Source organism: Erpetoichthys calabaricus, chromosome 2 (assembly GCF_900747795.2).
Source record: "Erpetoichthys calabaricus chromosome 2, fErpCal1.3, whole genome shotgun sequence".
Classification (NCBI taxonomy): domain Eukaryota; kingdom Metazoa; phylum Chordata; class Cladistia; order Polypteriformes; family Polypteridae; genus Erpetoichthys; species Erpetoichthys calabaricus.
This window is the reverse complement of record NC_041395.2, coordinates 292,266,163-292,284,574: the sequence shown is the minus strand read 5'-3', so window position 1 is coordinate 292,284,574 and position 18,412 is coordinate 292,266,163. Positions and strand designations below refer to the sequence as shown.

General features: G+C 35.4%; 1 protein-coding gene across 1 annotated transcript in view; it reads left to right on the top strand.

Moving 5' to 3' along the window:
• atrnl1b (attractin-like 1b) overlaps positions 1-18,412 on the top strand; it is a 1,074,694-nt gene that overhangs the window by 312,454 nt on the left and 743,828 nt on the right. Inside the window, exons 11-12 of the mRNA XM_028795765.2 lie at positions 15,140-15,224; positions 15,565-15,776. Of these exons, the coding sequence (XP_028651598.1) occupies positions 15,140-15,224; positions 15,565-15,776 (297 nt within the window). The remainder of the gene's footprint in view (positions 1-15,139; positions 15,225-15,564; positions 15,777-18,412) is intronic.

The following is an 18,412-nucleotide window of genomic DNA, read 5'->3' as shown; positions in this document are numbered from 1 at the left end:
AACAGCTCTTAAATAATGAGGTGAACTTAGGTATATTTTTAATTTGTCACTGGACATTAAAAATAGACCATACAATCTTTATTAAAGTCAAAAAAGCATCCTTTCATGATTTAGCAGTTGACTTTAATTTTTTCTGACTCTTCCGAAAATATTTCAAGGTGTTTCAAAGACTAAGGAATCCATTAGTTATATATATTTTATATTTCAAAGTGTTTTCAACAGTGTTAAATGAATTATGTTCCCCTGCAGCCCCATATTGATTTCTTATAGGCTTTGCCAGTTTTGTTGATGGTTGCTTTACCTAGGGCAAGACGATTGGAAGTGTGCATCATGTGATGTTATCAACAAAACTGTATAAAAGTCAGATTATTAAAGATCATTTTTATTAGTACATTCTGATTAATAATTCTTCTTCTGCTCTTTGTCTTTTTTAATGTCTGCTCGATTTGATTTTAATTATGTCATATTTTCCCACAAAATCAGGCACTGTGTCATGCTCATTTGTTTAATGATTTTACATTTTCAACCTTTGACTGGCTGTTTTGACTTTGCGACTTCTCCCATTTCACTTTTTATCTAAAACTGCTCCTACCCAGTTCAAGCAGTACATATCCTGGGGTGTCAACTTCACTGATGACATAGCAACTTTGCTCTGCTGCTTTATGGAACCTGAATGGTGGATTCAAATCTGCATTCTGGTTTCCAGTTGCAAGGGCACCACTAGGATAAAGCCCAGTGGATGTCCTCCAGGCAAGGAGAAAGAGAGCCACATTTACAGCAAGAAGAATTTGCAGGTACAATTGTGACAACAGATGCCACCAGAGATTGGTACACCCCATATGCACACTGCATGTCTCCGAAAGGGCAATAGTCAGAGAGAGAATAAAAGAACAACCAGATCATTACATGCTCCCTTCCTATCAGGACACTAGGAATCAAGCAGCACAGCTACAGTCATGTGAAAAAGTTTGGGAACCCCTCTCAGCCTGCATAATAATTTACTCTACTTTCAACAAAAAAGATACCAGTGATAGGTCTTTCATTTCCTAGGAACATCTGAGTACTGGGGTGTTTTCCGAACAAAGATTTTTAGTGAAGCAGTATTTAGTTGAATGAAATTAAATCAAATGTGAAAAACTGGCTGTGCAATAATTTGGGTACCCTTGTAATTTTGCTAATTTGAATGAATGTAACTGCTCAATACTGATTACTGGCAACACCAAATTGGTTGGATTAGCTCGTTAAGCCTTGAACTTCATAGACAGGTGTGTCCAATCATGAGAAAAGGTATTTAAGGTGGTCAACTACAAGTTGTGCTTCCCTTTGACTCTCCTCTGTAGAGTGACAGCATGGGATCCTCAAAGCAACTCTCAAAAGATCTGAAAACAAAGATTGTTCAGTATAATGGTTTAGGGAAGGCTACAAAAAGCTATCTTAGAGGTTTAAACTGTCAGTTTCAACTGTAAGTAATGGAATCAGGAAATGGAAGGCCACAGGCACAGTTGCTGTTAAACCCAGCAGGTCTGGCAGGCCAAGAAAAATACAGGAGCAACATATGTGTAGGATTGTGAGAATGGTTACAGACAACCCACAGATCACCTCCAAAGACCTATAAGAACACCTTGCTGCAGATGGTGTATCTGTACATCGTTCTACAATTCAGTGCAGTTTGCACAAAGAACATCTGTATGGCAGGGTGATGAGAAAGAAGCCCTTTCTGCACTCACGCCACAAACAGAGTCACTTGTTGTATGCAAATGCTCATTTAGAAAAGCCAGATTCATTTTGGAACAAACTGCTTTGGACTGATGAGACAAAAATTTAGTTATTTGGTCATAACAGAATGCGCTTTGCATGGCGGAAGAAGAACACCGCATTCCAAGAAAAACACCTGCTACCTACTGTCAAATTTGGTGGAGGTTCTGTCTTGCTGTGTGGCTGTGTGGCTAATTCAGGGACTGGGGCCCTTGTTAAAGTCGAGGGTCGGATGAATTCAACCCAGTATCAACAAATTCTTCAGGATAATGTTCAAGCATCAGTCACAAAGTTGAAGTTACGCAGGGGTTGGATATTCCAACAAGACAATGACCCAAAACACAGTTAGAAATCTACAAAGGCATTCATGCAGAGGGAGAAGTACAATGTTCTGGAATGGCCGTCACAGTTCCCTGACTTGAATATCATCGAAAATCTATGGGTTGATTTTAAGCAGGTTGTCCATGCTTGGCAGTCATCAGATTTAACTGAACTGGAGAGATTTTGTATGGAAGAAAATACCTCCATCCAGAATCCAGACACTCATCAAAGGCTATAGGAGGCGTCTAGAGGCTGTTATATTTGCAAAAGGAGGCTCAACTAAGTATTGATGTTATATCTCTGTTGGGGTCTAATTTTGTTATAATGCATATTGTATATTTTCTGTTAATCCAGTAAACCTAATGTCACTGCTGAAATACTACTGTTTCCATAAGGCATGTCATATATTAAAAGAAAGTTGCTACTTTGAAAGCTCATGCAATGATGAAGAAAAATCCAAAGAATTAATATGACTGTATTGGCAAGAATGCTTCACCCTAGCTTGAGGGCATGTGGTCCCAGCAGGAATATACCACACAGTGCTCTTTAATACTGGACTGGTGGGTAAGTGGAAGAGCCACCCATATCTAATAGACAAGTGTAGCAAAACTGTTTAGTCTGGACCATCAAGCCATTGAAAGTAGTCATGCTTTTATGCAGGTTTGTATATATACAATGCAATCTAGTGTAGAAAATACTGGAAAGAATATGAAACTTAACTGGAAGGGGATTAGAAAGATCAGAATTATAATTGGAACATGTGTGATGCCTACACCCCACCCCCATTATTGTCCAGACATGCATTAATATTACCCTGTAATGTGTAATTACAAATACATTATCAGGGATATCACCAGCAGGGATTTCTATAGTAGCAGCTGTGCTGGATTAAAATTTTATGATTGTTCAAGCACTTAAGTCATAACTGCATCTTTTTATCTTGGACCTTACTAGCAATTAGTTGTTTATTGCTCTGTCATGTCTCTGTAAAATCCATAGTGGTCTCTTCTGTAAACACTTTGTGCACTAATTATGGTACACATTGAATGTGCAGGGCATTGTTTGCACTTAATATTGCTAGTGGAAGGATTGATATTCATAATGCTGATAATATTACCTGCAGTTCGTGTTATGTGTGTACTTTAATGCACAATAAATGTTCTAATCAGCATTTGCTTTACCTGCAAATGCTACCTGTTACTTTTATTTATCCTAGCTATGTGGCAAAGTGAATATGACACTGGAGTTTAACAACATTTAATAAGATGCCTGACCTGCTCCAATTGTAAAAATTTCAAACTATGCACTGTATCCTTATCTTGTAAGTCGACTTGGTTAAAAGTGTCTGCCTTATAAGTAATATTAGTTATTATTTAACGTTATTAAAGGTGACAGGAGTACAGTCTTTGTAGGGAGACAATATAAACTTTTTCTTCTGAGTGTCACAGATGCTACTTCCATGACCATATATTTAAATAATAAAATAATAGAAATAAAATCAGAAAAAGTATTCTTCTGTGTTGTTTTTATGTAATAGATTGAGCTTATTGTAACATACAGTGCATACAGTGAGCAGTGTTTACTTTTTCAGAGCTTATAGACATGTACATTTAGTCTGTTGACTTTGGGTAGATTCTTGAGTTTAACAGTTGTTTTTATTTTGTCCGTCATTAATGTTTTGGCTCGTAATAAATTGTTTCACACAAAAGAGATCAGTTTAGTAGGTCTTGCTTGATAGACAGTGCTATTTAGTGGTTAAGGAATAGAATGATGCCCATTCACTTTCTCAGTTTGTGACCTTAAGCAAGTCACAAAGCCTGCCAGAGCAGCATCTGTTAACATTACAGTACATCCTAATGTTCCTAAAGTGCCTTGGAATGATTTTTGCTGCAGAAGGTTAAAGAATAAAATTAAGGTTGTGTATTTGTCGAGTATTCTGAGAGTTGGACTACATTACTTACTAGTTGTTAAAGTGTAGATTATAATGGAGATAACAATGCAATGCATATGAGAACAGTGTCAAGAAAACCTGAAGAAGCTGAAAGAAGCATATAAAGGCATAAGATGGATATGCTTTTAAAAGCAGACCTTGATATGCCATTAGCAAAACAACATTTAATGGTATGTGGTTTGTTGGAAGCAGAGCTCTGTATGAACACATCTTTTACACAAAAATAAAAAAATAAATAATTCTTTAACTAACAATAGAAAAAATATGACGTCAATGACAACAAATGTAGAAGGTGATATATGTACTTGATTTGTTGAATTTAAAGTAGCTTCAGAAAGTTAATAAGCACTACACATACTTTTTAGCCTCAGCACTTCTGTTGTATAATATATGAGGGTCATGCCAAAAGTAATGAGCATGTAGGTGTTATCGAGTAATGGGAATAGTATTGCAATGTGAATTTCCCCTTGGGATTAATAAAGTAAGTCTGTCTGTCTGTCTGTCTGTCTGTCTGTCTGTCTGTCTGTCTATCATCCGTGTGTCTGCCTGCCTGCAATCCAATGTTTAATCTATCATCTCAGACCTAAAAGAAAAATGACATCTCCAGCTTTAGTTACACTGCAAGAAAATGACTGAGAAGGCCATTGCTTTGACAATGTGCACTGAATGAATTTCTTGTGAAGGAGAAAATCACAGTGGCTCATATTCATGGGGATATCACTTGACTGTTGAGGCACTTTAAAGAGGAGACAACAGACTTAGTTGGTCAACAATGTAGTGGTCACTTGAAAATTGTCTCTGCTAAAACTAATGAAAAAAACAAGGAACCCATCAGAGAGAAGTGATTAGCCTCCTTCATGCACGTTTTTTTCTGGAAAGTTAGTGTTTGGAAACAGGTAAAGAAGTGCTGCTTATTTCAATACCACCTTTTCCACTGCAACAATATTTATAAATTATCTTAGAGATAATTGCAGAATAAAAATGAAACGGAGAGGTCAATTTTCACAAAATAATAAAAAGTGATTCTCGTTTCCAGAAATTGACCTTTCCAAATCATTTAGTATACCTCTGTTTTTAGCATAGTTGGAAGAATCCGATCATTTAAAATAATAATCTTTCAAATATTTTTTGTACTGTTTTCTTTTTTATGTTGCTAAAACTTTGTGTTTCAGTTTAGATGGAGGTATAGTCTCAGTTAAATGAAATGAGAAATTGCTGTGCTTGTAAGTTAGTTTTGGGGTTATTAGAATTCCAGCTGTCTTAGTTGGGGGGATTATATGACTTTATGATTTTGATAGGGAATGTTATATCAGCTCAGGCATTTTGATTTGGTGTCACTGCTGTCAATTGCACTCTTTAAATAATTAATTCCAATCTGCATATGTATTAAAGTCCATTAGAGATGTTTGGTCTTAACATAAATGATAATTTTGTATCATTGAAACAGTTTTGTTAGAAGCATAAATTACCATGTAAAGCTACAGTATATTACTGTCAAATTGTAAATGAGTTCAGGTAGCAATATCATAACTAATTCAGTAATATGTAGCTCTAAGAGTTTATAAACAATACTGGGAAAGAAACTTTTATATTCATATTCACACATAATGACTGAAAGCCACACTGCAAACAATATGCTTTTTCTCATTTGGTGCTTGACATTCATTGATACGCTTTGACACTGAAGACCTTGCTCATTTCTTAAAACATACAATACTTAAATTTAGGATTACATTCTGGAGGCAGCCCTTCTTGGCCATGTTTTGGTGTTGCTTTCAACTTGGACTCTATTGCCCATCTATTTTTGCTTTTACTGTTGGATCTCCAGGCTGGATTTCAAGTCCTGTTTCAGTCACTCACTGCATTTACATGCACACAGATAATCAGGTTAAGGTGTATAACCAAGTTAAAGCAGAAACTTGGTTTCTTAATCATCTGTGTTTGCACAGAGTTTGGGAGTTCTCATTTGTCAAAACGCTCCAATGTCATTAAACTGTACTAAAAGGAGTTAAACATCATCATCGGCCATTGTGAAATTTTCTTGTGTTTTATAAATATGTTATGTCAAATTGGTGCTTTATTTATAGGTTTCTGTTACCTGAATGCACATAGCATGCATTTTTTTTTCTGCTTGACTGTGCAGTTGAGTCCTGGCAAAGGCCCTGGTCTGTTTGGTTCTTGCCTTACACCCAGTCCTGCTGAAGTAATAACAGTGCAGGTATTTTTACTTCAGTATGATATGCTTTAGGTTACGTATTACCTTAAAAAGGTAATTGGACTAGTTAATGCATGTTACTTTCAATGTGTTACCCAACTGCTCTCCATATTGTGTTACTGAGTTCATGACTGTATATTCAGCTCATCACCAAAAGTTAAGAGATTTCTGAAATATTGAGACAGATTATTGCAGCCCGGAGAAGGTATAATGTGATTGCTAAAATATTTGCCACTATAAATGTGTTTTGTGGACACTTCTACCTGTGGCTGCTGAAGGCCTTTGAAAAGCAAACAAAGTGCAAAGGACAAGAACAGACTATAAAACCCTTAACAGTAACTCGGTGAAGGGCTTACGTGGCCACATAATCTGATTACCTATGTTAATCAGGTGTCTCAGACACCAGTAACCCAATTTCTCTAATCAGAATAAGGGTTTACATTGCGTTTTAGAAATCAAGTTTCAATGAATAATCGGATTATTGAAGCACATGCAACTGTGCTGTTTCTGTAGGTTTTGCATGTTCCCGTCATTTGTTTTTCTTGTTGTACTCATTTTCGTCTGGTAAGTTTAGTTGCCACTTCCCAGTTCATCCCATGGCACAGTTATTCATACACTGATACACAGTGGGGGAATTGTTCAGGGTTGATTTCTGCCTTTCTTCAACACTGTATTGGAACAAATGGATTAGGAGAATTGATGAACAGACTGAATGCAAGTATGAGGGAGTCATGCGAGTACCTGTCCCAGACGATAACATGTTAAATTATTTAGTAATGTAAATTGACCCTGTATGAGTGAAAGTATAAACTGTGAAGAGTTAGACTAAAGTCCAATGTTGGTTCTGGTTGAAAAAGGCTCGGGTCTCCAAGTCCCTGAATTTGTGTAAGTGGGTTTGATAATGTTTTGTTGTTTGTATGTGTATATACTATATATGTGTGTATGTATCTATATTTTAGTTAAATGTACACTGTGTATGTATGTGTATTATTTGATTGCCACCTTTATCCAAGGTGACTTTCAACATTTGAGATACAATTGGTTGCATTTCTTTTTTTATATAATTGAAGTACCAGCAGGTGCAGTGACTTGCTCATGGTCAAACAGTGTCATTAGTGGGGTTTGAAGTCCAAAGTCTTAACCACTGCAACATACTGCCTGGCAGTAATACTAGCTCTTGGTGTAAAAAAAAAAAAATCCTACAATAATTGTGTACAGAAAAGTACCTACTTACATGATTAATCAGGTGTATCATAAGTACTGACAGCACTATAACAGAGGCCCATTGTCTTATAAAATTTCCCGGGTAAAGACTGGTAACACAGTACAATATATACACAACAACAGAGCACATTTTTGGCAACCTTGTTACAATTGCAGAATGTATGAAACGAAGAGAGGTGAATGTATTGTTTTTGATGAAAATGTTGTTATATATTAGATCTTTAACAGGTGAAGTGTTCTGTAACACAATCAAAGAAAGGTACTTTATTCTTCAAATGAACTATTAAACTTCATTGAGCATGTTTTTCCACACTTTCATCTAGTCCATGAGATATAATTTCCCATTTTTTATTTCATCTCACACTGGCAAATTTTCCCACTTAGATACATCTAACGTCTAAAAATTGTATTTCTCGATCAGTAAAAGCTGGGAACATAATCCTACTGTACCACATAGGGAACATGAACTTTTAAAAGCGGACAGAAAGGGAAATAATTAAGAATAAAGTGACACAGAACAGCTTCGGGATGCTGTCTCTTGATCTCTCTGATGTTTGAAAGGCAGTGAATTTTCTCGTAATGCTTTGAACACTTTTAACCTGCAGCTCCAGAGAGGAAGCCAGCATGTCTGCTTTCACTGACCTTTTTGTCCTGTCTAGCATTCATCCTATCTTTAATGTTCCTTTTTCCTTTCTAAGACATTTGAATGGATCTTTGCCAGTGATTTGATGAAACAGACTGTGTATAACCGCATACACACTACAGCATTTATCTAGGCACTCTTATAGAGGTGCATCACTGAAGAGACTGGCAAACACTTGCAGTGTGTGTTTCACTTTTAAACTTTCAGCTGTTGTTTTTATGCAAATGCTTAGCTTTATCCAGTTAGGAGATATTTTTGTAAATGTTTTGGTGTGCTACTGACATTATTTAAAAAATACTTTCCATCAATACACCATTCATTGCAAATGGTAACAACACTTATTTCAACATTCCCTCTTTTTTCTCAGTGTCCTATCAAAAATTTAATTTTAATGAATTGAAATCGTACACAATTCCTTTACTTTTTTCTAGCCAGACTCTTGGGGTTAAACACAAGCAATGTTTAAGGAGTAATACAGTATGTTCAAGTTAGAAATAACACATTTTTGCATTGTAAATTAACTTTATGACAAGAATTTTTGTCTTTGGTCAATAAACAGCCTACCCAGAGTGCCGGGTTACATATGCATGGTGATCAGTATTTAGGCCTGGCAGGCATCCACACATTTATAAATATTTTTTTCTAATTAATGTTGATTTCAAAGTGTTTTATCATTCGTTGTCTCATTCCAGCTGAAGTCAATTTATACCGGTGCACAAATGCGTTTTTTTTTTTTTTCATTCTTTAATGTTTCAGGTACCGCTCTAGAATATTCATTTCAGTTGCCTGCAATTAAGTGTGATGACAAATGATCTAACTAACCGTGACAAAGTCAAGCTGAGAAGAAATTTAACAGTCCGTTTAAATTAACAGCTAAGAGTTTGAAATATTTCTCAAACAAAAGATAATGCAATTAGCCCAAACTGTTACGTAAAAGTAATGGCATTGATTAACCCAGCACTTAAAAATAAAGTGATCTGATCTGGCCTCACTTGTGTTCTACGCGTTAGTCAGTTAACATCATGTCAGTATTACAGAGAATCGGCCTGGGTAATTTGATCAAGTGGAATTTATCTATTTTCAGACATACTTTTCCCCTCTTCCATTTCAAGGTAACTGGTAGCCCGACCCAGTGCTGGGAGTGACCAATGTAAGGCAGGAACCAATCCTGTACAGAGCATTGTCCACTACATGACACATCTACACACACTAATGCTAATTTAAAGACACCACTAAAATAATCTGAATGCTTGTGACATTTGAGAGGAAATCTAGAATATCTGGAGAAGTACTCACACAGACACATAAAGAACATTTAACTTTTATTTGCTTAGCAGATTCTTTTATCTAATTCTACTTACAAAACAGGTCAACGTAATTGAGTAAACATTAGTCTTGAGAAATGTTTGGCAACTAGCATTACAGGACGAGGTAACAAAATTGATCATCACAAAATACAAGTTAGTTACAATTTCCAAGTTATAAAACCTAGTATCTAATATCTGTTAGAAATTCACACAACAAGAGAGTCTTCAAATGCTTCTTAAGAACATTGAGGGAGTCAGAATTTCAAATGCAGGTTGGAATCTCATTCCACCAGCTAGGATCTACATGTGAAGATAGTTGGGACTGAGATTTGATACCAGGCAGAGGTGGCATCACTAAATGCGATTCATCAGCAGACCTGAGTGGTCAAGAAGAAACATAGGATCTCCCAAGTGTTTCCATATATATAGGTGCTGACCCATTGACTACTCTCTAGGCAAACATCAAGGATTTGAACTTAATACATGCCACTACAAGGAGACAGTTTAGTGACCTATGATCCTCCTTGGTTTGTTGAACACCAGATGTTCCACGGCACTTTGAATCATAGGCAGCAGTTTACTGACACGTGTTGGTATTCCTGCCAGCAGAGAGATACAGTAGTCCAGAGGTGACAAGATCAAAGCCTGGACCAGGAGTTGTGCTGTACCTACTATATAGAGTGAATGTGCAGACCAGCATAAAATAGTCCCTGGGCATGAACCCAAAACTCTGAATCTATAAGGCAACTGAGTTATTCATTTGGCCAGTCCATTTAAGTTTATGTTTAGTTGAAATATAATAAATGAAAATCTTACTAATTTAATTCCATCTTCTTCCTTTTGTATTCAAGGTAAGAGCAATGAGTCTACTTCTTGACTTGAATTATTTTGTTATGACAAGCACCAAATCCTCTAACTCACCAGTTCATTTATCTTTACCCAAGGAAGCACACAGATGGGGTTTAAATCTATAATTTTATGCATACATGATAGAGTATCTGTAAAAGGAAATCACAGATACAGACATTGAAACTCAACGTTCACAGTATCATTGCTACCCTGCCTATGAATCAAAACAGAAAGATATATGTGTTATATTTTTTAGGTTTATATTTGTTCCCATTTTGGCTTATGTTTTCATTAGCTGTCATTTACGTCTTGCCAATTTGCTTGGATACATTTTGCAGTTTCACTATAATGCATTGCAAATGAAACATTTTAGCTATGCATTCCTTATTTAAATGGATAGCAGCTGTTAGTGTCGTGTACACTTAGCTCGACCAAAGGGAAAAAAAATACCTTTTTTTATCTCCACAGAAGCAAATAGAGCCATGTGAATTTGTTGTAAAATGTTTTTGTCTCAATGATTAAGACAGCTTGAACTCTAGGTCCCCATTAGGTTTTTCAAAGGAGAAAAGACCATTACAGTCCTGATAGCCTTTACTTTGGAGAGAAGGAGCCAATCTCAAGCGCATATATTCCCATTAAGCAAAGGAAGTAAAGGCACATATTACCAGACAATTATATTAGTGGAACTATTTGTTTGCAGAATTATCAAATATGAGCTCCTATTTAAACAAGAACAGTCTGGGTCATTTTCTGATCCTTTATGATAGAACTACAGTATGTTTTGAAAAGATTAGCAAATAACCGTAAACCTCTGCATATTTATCTGCCCGAGTCAAACTCCATGCCATTTTTGACTGTTATTGAGAAAGGCGTGAAGAGATAAGGGAAAATGCTATTGGTAACTTGTATTTCTGTGTTTAACTGAAAGGGTCTGCCAGTTTGACAAATAACATTAACAGTCTGGGAATCATTCTGCCTGCAGCTCTCTAGGATTAAGTTTCTGTTATCTTAGAAGCAGCTATTATCTTTTGTGTTTAATAGCCAGTCCCTTATATGGCTAATGTAAAATGAAATCATTTATGAAAATAAATGCATCATTTTATTTTGCTGATGTATTTTTGTTAAGTGATTTAAAGACATGTAATTGTAATTAGATTTCTTTTCTCTCTAAGCCTGTTACATGCTTCAGTGTAGAGCAGTTTGTAAAGAGCTGTATTGTTAAAAAAAATTAAATCATAATGAATGTATTCGTAAATGGAACACAAATGGCAAATTAAAGTGTTTCTCTTTTATTGTTTCTTATGATGGTTATATACACAGAGTTTGGAAGCTTTACATGCACAATAATGTTGCTCTTGCTGGAACAATTAGTCCTACCAACAAGTAGTTGCACAATTCAGACAATATTCTTTGTGATTATGATGTGATGTGTTACATCATAAGAAGGGGTTGTGCTATAGTTTGATATATGTGTAATTAATTTGAGATGTCTTGAACATGAAAAGTGTTTGCCTGTGATTCTTCAGCTTTTGGGCACGTTACGTCTCACCTTATCCTCCAACCACATTAATGGTGTTCAGGGCTATATGGAACCCAGAGTCTATCCAGACAGTACTGGGACAAAAGCAGTAATCAGGCCTGTGCAAGGCATTCATTCATTCATTGCACGGTCTAGTCACTTTCATAAAGGTCCAATTTGGACTAATTATTTATAGGATGATGGAGATGGCTAAGACACATACTCTTGATTGAAATCAGCAAAAAAATGTTACAAGATGGGCCTTGACATGGAGCCCACAAGAGTAGCAGAGTAAAATAAAAAGGGAAATCTATCGCACAGGATCCTTGAGGCTAATGATAAAAAACAAAAATGAATTAAATGGAAGCAGTTAGAAAAGCTGCCACAGGAAAATGTAAACTGGAGAGATTTTTGAAGGCCTATTCCCCAAACAAAGTGAAGATGATTTAGAGAGAAGAAAAACACCCAAACATGGAGCAGGGGATGTGGACACCGAAGCTGGGAAAACTTGTAAACTCCAGCTCTTCAATCTCCAATCTTTTTTTACTGTAACAAATTAATTAGTTAGAAGCTGAGGACTGCAATTCCCAGTGGAAAATTAAATTGTGGTAGTTCACAGTTTTTCAGCTGTGTATGGTTTTGACAGATCTTTCAACATCTTTATATATAAAATTCTAAGCGTTGTTTTGTCTGTCACACAAAAACGTGCGAACCACTGGGCCTTGAAATTTGATCTTGGTCTTAATTGAGAGTTGATGACATGATGCGTGTAACACAACTCAATAATTGGAGGTCTGCTTCTGCCATGTATTTGGGCTTCTGGTCCTTGTCACGGCAAGCAGTGGCACAACCACATATGACTTGTAACAGGAAAAGAACAGCAGTGTGTGCATGTGGTATGGCAGGCAGGAAAAGGACCATGGCAACATCTGCTGCCAGTGAACCACATTGCACAGGCTGAATGATAATTTTCATGGGAAATGCAAGTCACGTACTCTAACTGCAAAAGAAAGTAATGTACATAATTGGGGAGAAAAATGGTAGATGTGCCTTTGTCAAAGTGAAATGGGTCACTATATTTTGTATGAAGTATATGAACAACAGTTTCAATAAAGACTGGAGGTCTGAGTGTTTCCTTGTTCAACATACATGAAAGGGCGAGAAGTGACAAATGTCTTTTCATGATGTGGTTACCCACTGATGTCATCTCAGTCATTGCAGCCTTATATATTTTAAGAATCTACTTGACTGTGTGATATTGTTGTGCTACAATGTAAATATCATTTAAATCTTGGTTGTTTACAAGATTACTTCCTCACCTTCATATTTTCTTTAAAGCATATGAAACAAATCTTGTTGAGACATTTACAGTATGCTCTATCTGTTTGGCTACCATCTTTTCAATTAGAGTTCTGTATATACTGACCCAAAGTGGCTAAAGTTAACGTTGTTTGTAGTTGAAAGTTTATAAATTTATTGTTGTCCATTGATTATGGACAAAAGCACTACTTCTTCATCAATGTATTGAAGAAAATGTATTTTAATGATTGTATTACTTTTGGTAAGTTTATCTAAAGTTTTTTAGTACATTAGTTTTATGTGCAAAATAAAGTTAATTCATAAAAATAAAGTTCAACATTTTAAATCTCTGTAGTCATCTAAAAATGAAGTATTTGCTGACTTTGCTTTTAATTTGTTATTGTGTTTATTTTTATAACTTTTTGGGAAAAATACCCGCTTGTGATGTGAAAAGCAAAGCAGAAATAATAACAAATTCAATTAAATTATTGGTTGTAGCTTAAAATGGCAGGTGTGAATCAATTTCTGTAGCTCTCCTATGATATTTTTCCTTGATGAGCTATACTGTATATTTAATGATGTGATACTTTACTCCCTGCTCCTAGTCTGTGACCTTTTGTGACACTTGTCATGTTTTATGTACAGCTAATACGTGTGCAAAAAGTATATACAATATGTGTGTGGTATATAAATGGTATATGTATGTATTCATGTGTATTCAGATTAATTTTTAATGAGGATATCTAATTATACTTTCCTTGTGTGTCTTTTGATAACAGGCATTATAAAATTATGCTTTTAGTTGCTTAAGGGAATTTAATATTAAGTGAAAGTCAGCAAAGACCTGTAAAAACCTTTTCTTTAATTAGCAATTAGCATGCTACCTTTATATTAGTTAAAAGAGTAAATGAAGTATGGTAGACAACATTTCTAATTTCATTTGTTTTCCAAGTGCCTTTTCTAGTTAATGTTACTTATAGAGCAGTTGTACCTATTCTAGCTAAAAACATATATTTAAATGGTACCATTTTGCCCACCCTTTGGTGACATTAAAGTATTTATGCTGTTTTTAAATTTTATTTTCTAATTTTTTTTTTTTTTTTTGGTGTTCCGTCTTTTCCTGTAAGCATAAGGAAAGCTGACATGGACAAAGCTACGTAGGAATGAACAGCATACATATACATACTTGTTACAGTAACCTGGACAGACATTTTTTGGCGGCTGTTTATAACTGTGCTGTATTATACATGTATAGGCGTAAAAATGTATATAAAATCCATAGCTATTCAGATTTTGTACATGTTATGCCTTTAGAAATAATGGTACAAATATTATTAAATAGGGTTTGGAATATAAAGCATAAGACTAAACTGAGTCAATTTTTTGCAACCAAAAGTTATTCCTATCTTTTACCAAGGCGCAGTCACAAATCAAAAGTTTAGTCCAGGAAACTAAAGCACAAACTATTTTACAGAAAGTTAAAATGAGCATAAAGCAAAGCACACACCTCACGTAAAAAAACGTTTATACAGATCCTGGATGACCTAGGAGTGCTTGGCAAATACCGTTTATGTTGCTGCACAGTTGAAAACATCACTGCATACACCCTGTCAGTAACGCAATGGAGAGTCATTTTATGCTATTTCAAAGTTGCTGATCACGAATATGGTAATGTTGATATTCTTTATCGTGATCTTTACCTTCTAAGAGCCATATCCAAAAGATTAAAAATGATAATTTTCAAACATAAGCACGTGGGGTATCGTTTTAGACTGTTTCAAGGTCAGTAATTATGATTATGATATTATTTTTGATTTTTTTAATAAGACCTCTATCATAGGGTGAAAAATGACAAATTCCTAATTTTTATTACAATCATGAACATTTAGATTTACATCTTTAAAATGATTAAATTTAAATTTTAATATTTCAAATATTTCACACAACTGTTTGTGTATATTATGTACTTCAACCTAATGAAGCAAATGTTACATTTCTTATGAAAACCCTGAATTAGGGTGACTTTTGCTAATTCTGACTTATTCCTCTTTTGAAGCATGCGATGAATGGAGAGTGTTGCCAAAGCCCAATCTACACCGGGATGTAAACCGATTTGGGCACTCTGCTGTTGTCAGCAATGGGTAAGTTCAGTTACTTCCTTCCTGTTTTTCTTTCCACTGCCAGATACAGTATTTATATTTAAACTAATAAACTTTGTGCGTGCGTGTGTGTTTACCTCTTTATATACGTTTGTATTTTTTCTGTAATTTTCTGAGGCATTTTGATCACTTCTATTTAAAAGTCTGGTTCATTTTATTGTTCACATAATATTCAGTTCCTTACATTATTAATCATTCCATATTCTAACTAATGAGAAATTAATATGTTAGTGGTAGGTTTGATTAATTTTTAATCTATAAAACATCTTACCAGTAGGTAAGTTTTCTGGTGTGATTAGCATTTTTGTTCATTGTTTTGCAGGTCCATGTATGTGTTTGGCGGCTTCTCAAGTGTGCTTTTAAATGACATTTTAGTGTATAATCCTCCCAACTGTGAAGCTTTCAGAAATGAAGGTTCTTGCCTCAGTGCTGGTCCAGGTATCCGATGTTTGTGGAGCAGAGATCACTGTGTCTCCTGGCATCCCAGTTATACCAATGGCACCATCCCAGATGTGCAGTGCCCAAAAAAGACAAGTAAGATTCTTATTTCTTTAAACATTTTCAGGATACTGATAAAGATTTTCATTATATTTAATAAATGGCTTTTTCTGTGGATATAGAAGTTGTACAAAATGCTATGTTGAATTATTTTTTAAAGTAGTGTTATATAATATTTGAAGTCTACTAATTGAAGAGCAGATAAAACTGAGCCTCTGGGCTGTCTCAGGCATACATTCTTTTGGCTAAGGGAAGTTGGAAAATAATTTACTAGCATAAAAAATGTTGAATAGCATAAAATCGTAAAATGATTCATGACAGAATCAAAGGCCTTTAAGGCTTTAGCAAAAATGCTGTCTTATTAAAATAAATAAATGTTGAACACTGACATGTATTAGAACAAATGCACAAGAGTAACTTTTGAAATATGTCACTATTTTACAAGACAATGTAAATCTGTAAACATTTATGCCTGGCACACTGTACTCATTTTATAAAGTGTCAGTTATTTATTTGGTTAATGATTAATTTTAATAAGTAACATAAGTCTTAATGCTGAATGTGTTGTTCATCTTTATAATTATAATACTCCTTCAGCCACAGTTAAACAATAATAGATTTACAAAACATTAATACGTTTTTAAAGAACCCCTTGCTTTGGTCTAATTATGCACACATGACACTTATGAACATACTACTGTATATAATGGATGATCACAAAATATGGCTTGGAGTTTAAGGCCTATATTGTCTTTAAAAACATAATTACATATTCCATGTGTCTATGGTAGTTTGTGTGAAGACATTGTCCTCAATAAGTTTCTAACTGTAGGCTTCATTTTGAAGTTATACCCTGTGTCAACTGTGCTAATTCCTGTCATAATTTTAAAGCCTCTAATCATGTCACCGTTTAATTTCTGTTTGCTTAAACCAAAATGTTTTACCTCCTTTAGTTTTTCCTTGTTGCTAATACCTCTCAGTTCTGAAAAGGTTCCTCTCACTATAAACCTGCACTTAGTTTTGTCTTTTAGTTCGATTGCTAGACTAATATATTACATTGTCAAAAGCATTCTGAAAATCAAGGTAGATTATATGATATGCACCTCTCTGATCATATGCATGTATTGTTTTCTTGTAAAATACGATCTCCCCGTCATGGCCATTGTTGACCAGTTGCTAATACACCTATTCTTGACATGTGATGCTTACCTTGTCCTTAGTAATTGCTTTCATTAATTTAGCAGTAATACATGTTAAGCTTTCTGGCCCATAGTTACTTAGCCTAATCACCCTTTCTATGTAATGGGATAATATGCACTGGCCTCCAGTCCCTATGAATTTATCAATGTGCAGAGATTTTTATAAAATATGTTTTAAAGATGTATATATTTACCAACCTCTTTAAGGACTCAATGATAAATGTAATTTGCTCCTGGTGATTTGTTAGATTTCAGTGTATTTAATCTAACCGTACCGTATTTTTTGCACCATAAGATGCACCTGACCATTAGACGCACCTAGGTTTAGAGGAGGAAAACAAGAAAAAAAATATTCTGACCCAAATGGTGCACTAATATATTTAATAAAATATAGCAGAATAATATTTCAACCATGTAAATTCAACAGCGGTATTAAGAAACATCATCACTGTCATTAACAAATAAGGAGAGACTTTAAGGTTCAAGCACTCTTCTAGTTTTATGGAATCTCCAAGAACTCCTCATCGCTAGTGTCAAAATTTATTAAGCTCAGTTGCTCACAATCACTTTGCAGGAGCACGTACCTATCATCACGCGGCGTAACCTGACCAAAGCCACCAGGGGACAAAGCACGTTTGGACCAATGCTCCCTGAAGTTATATCACCAGTCTAGTCCCATCTATATTTGTAATGCCACAAAGCCCTTCATCTCGTGTTTTGTTGTGGGTTTCCAGTTTGAAAAACGAGAATGCGGTGCAAGCACAGCCCTCGATTCAAAAAATTGCTCTGCATACCTGTTTGTCTCATCTGATAGTAGCTGAAAGGCAGCTTCAGGAAAGAACAGCCTGAAGTAGTGGAGCGGCTGGTAATCTGTTGAGTCCAGAGTCCGACTCAGTGATAATGCGCAAAACATCGTCTGCTGAGTATTTTGTTTTCTGCACTCGCTTCGCTCCCTCATGAGATGTAGATGCTATCTTGCCTTTGTTTATATTTGTTTACATTTCGCAACTCACGCACACGCAAGGATTAGATGGCGAGTCAATGAGTCTAACATTCCTCCAAGCACAGAGGGAATGCCTATAACGTAACAGTGAGTTTTGTCGCCCTCTACCCCTGGATGTCGACTTTTGTCAGGTAATACACATCATGGTCTGTGACGCAATATTCGCTCCATAAGACGCACAGACATTTCCAACCTTCTTTTGGGGAAAAAAAAGTGCGTCTTATGGTGCGAAAAATACGGTACTTCTCCCTCTACAATTTCCAGATCACTAATGACAGACAACCTCTCAGTTACAAACAGGTTTAGTTCCTGCTAACATTTGTAACCCTTTTTTATATTTAAGTTGGAAGTTGCATTGAGCATGTCCAATAATGGGAATATTGGCAAAACTGCATAATGCTTTATTTCTTTTGCAGAAAATGTTTAAAATTAGGGCTGTCAAGGTTAGTGCCTTAACGCATGCAATTAAT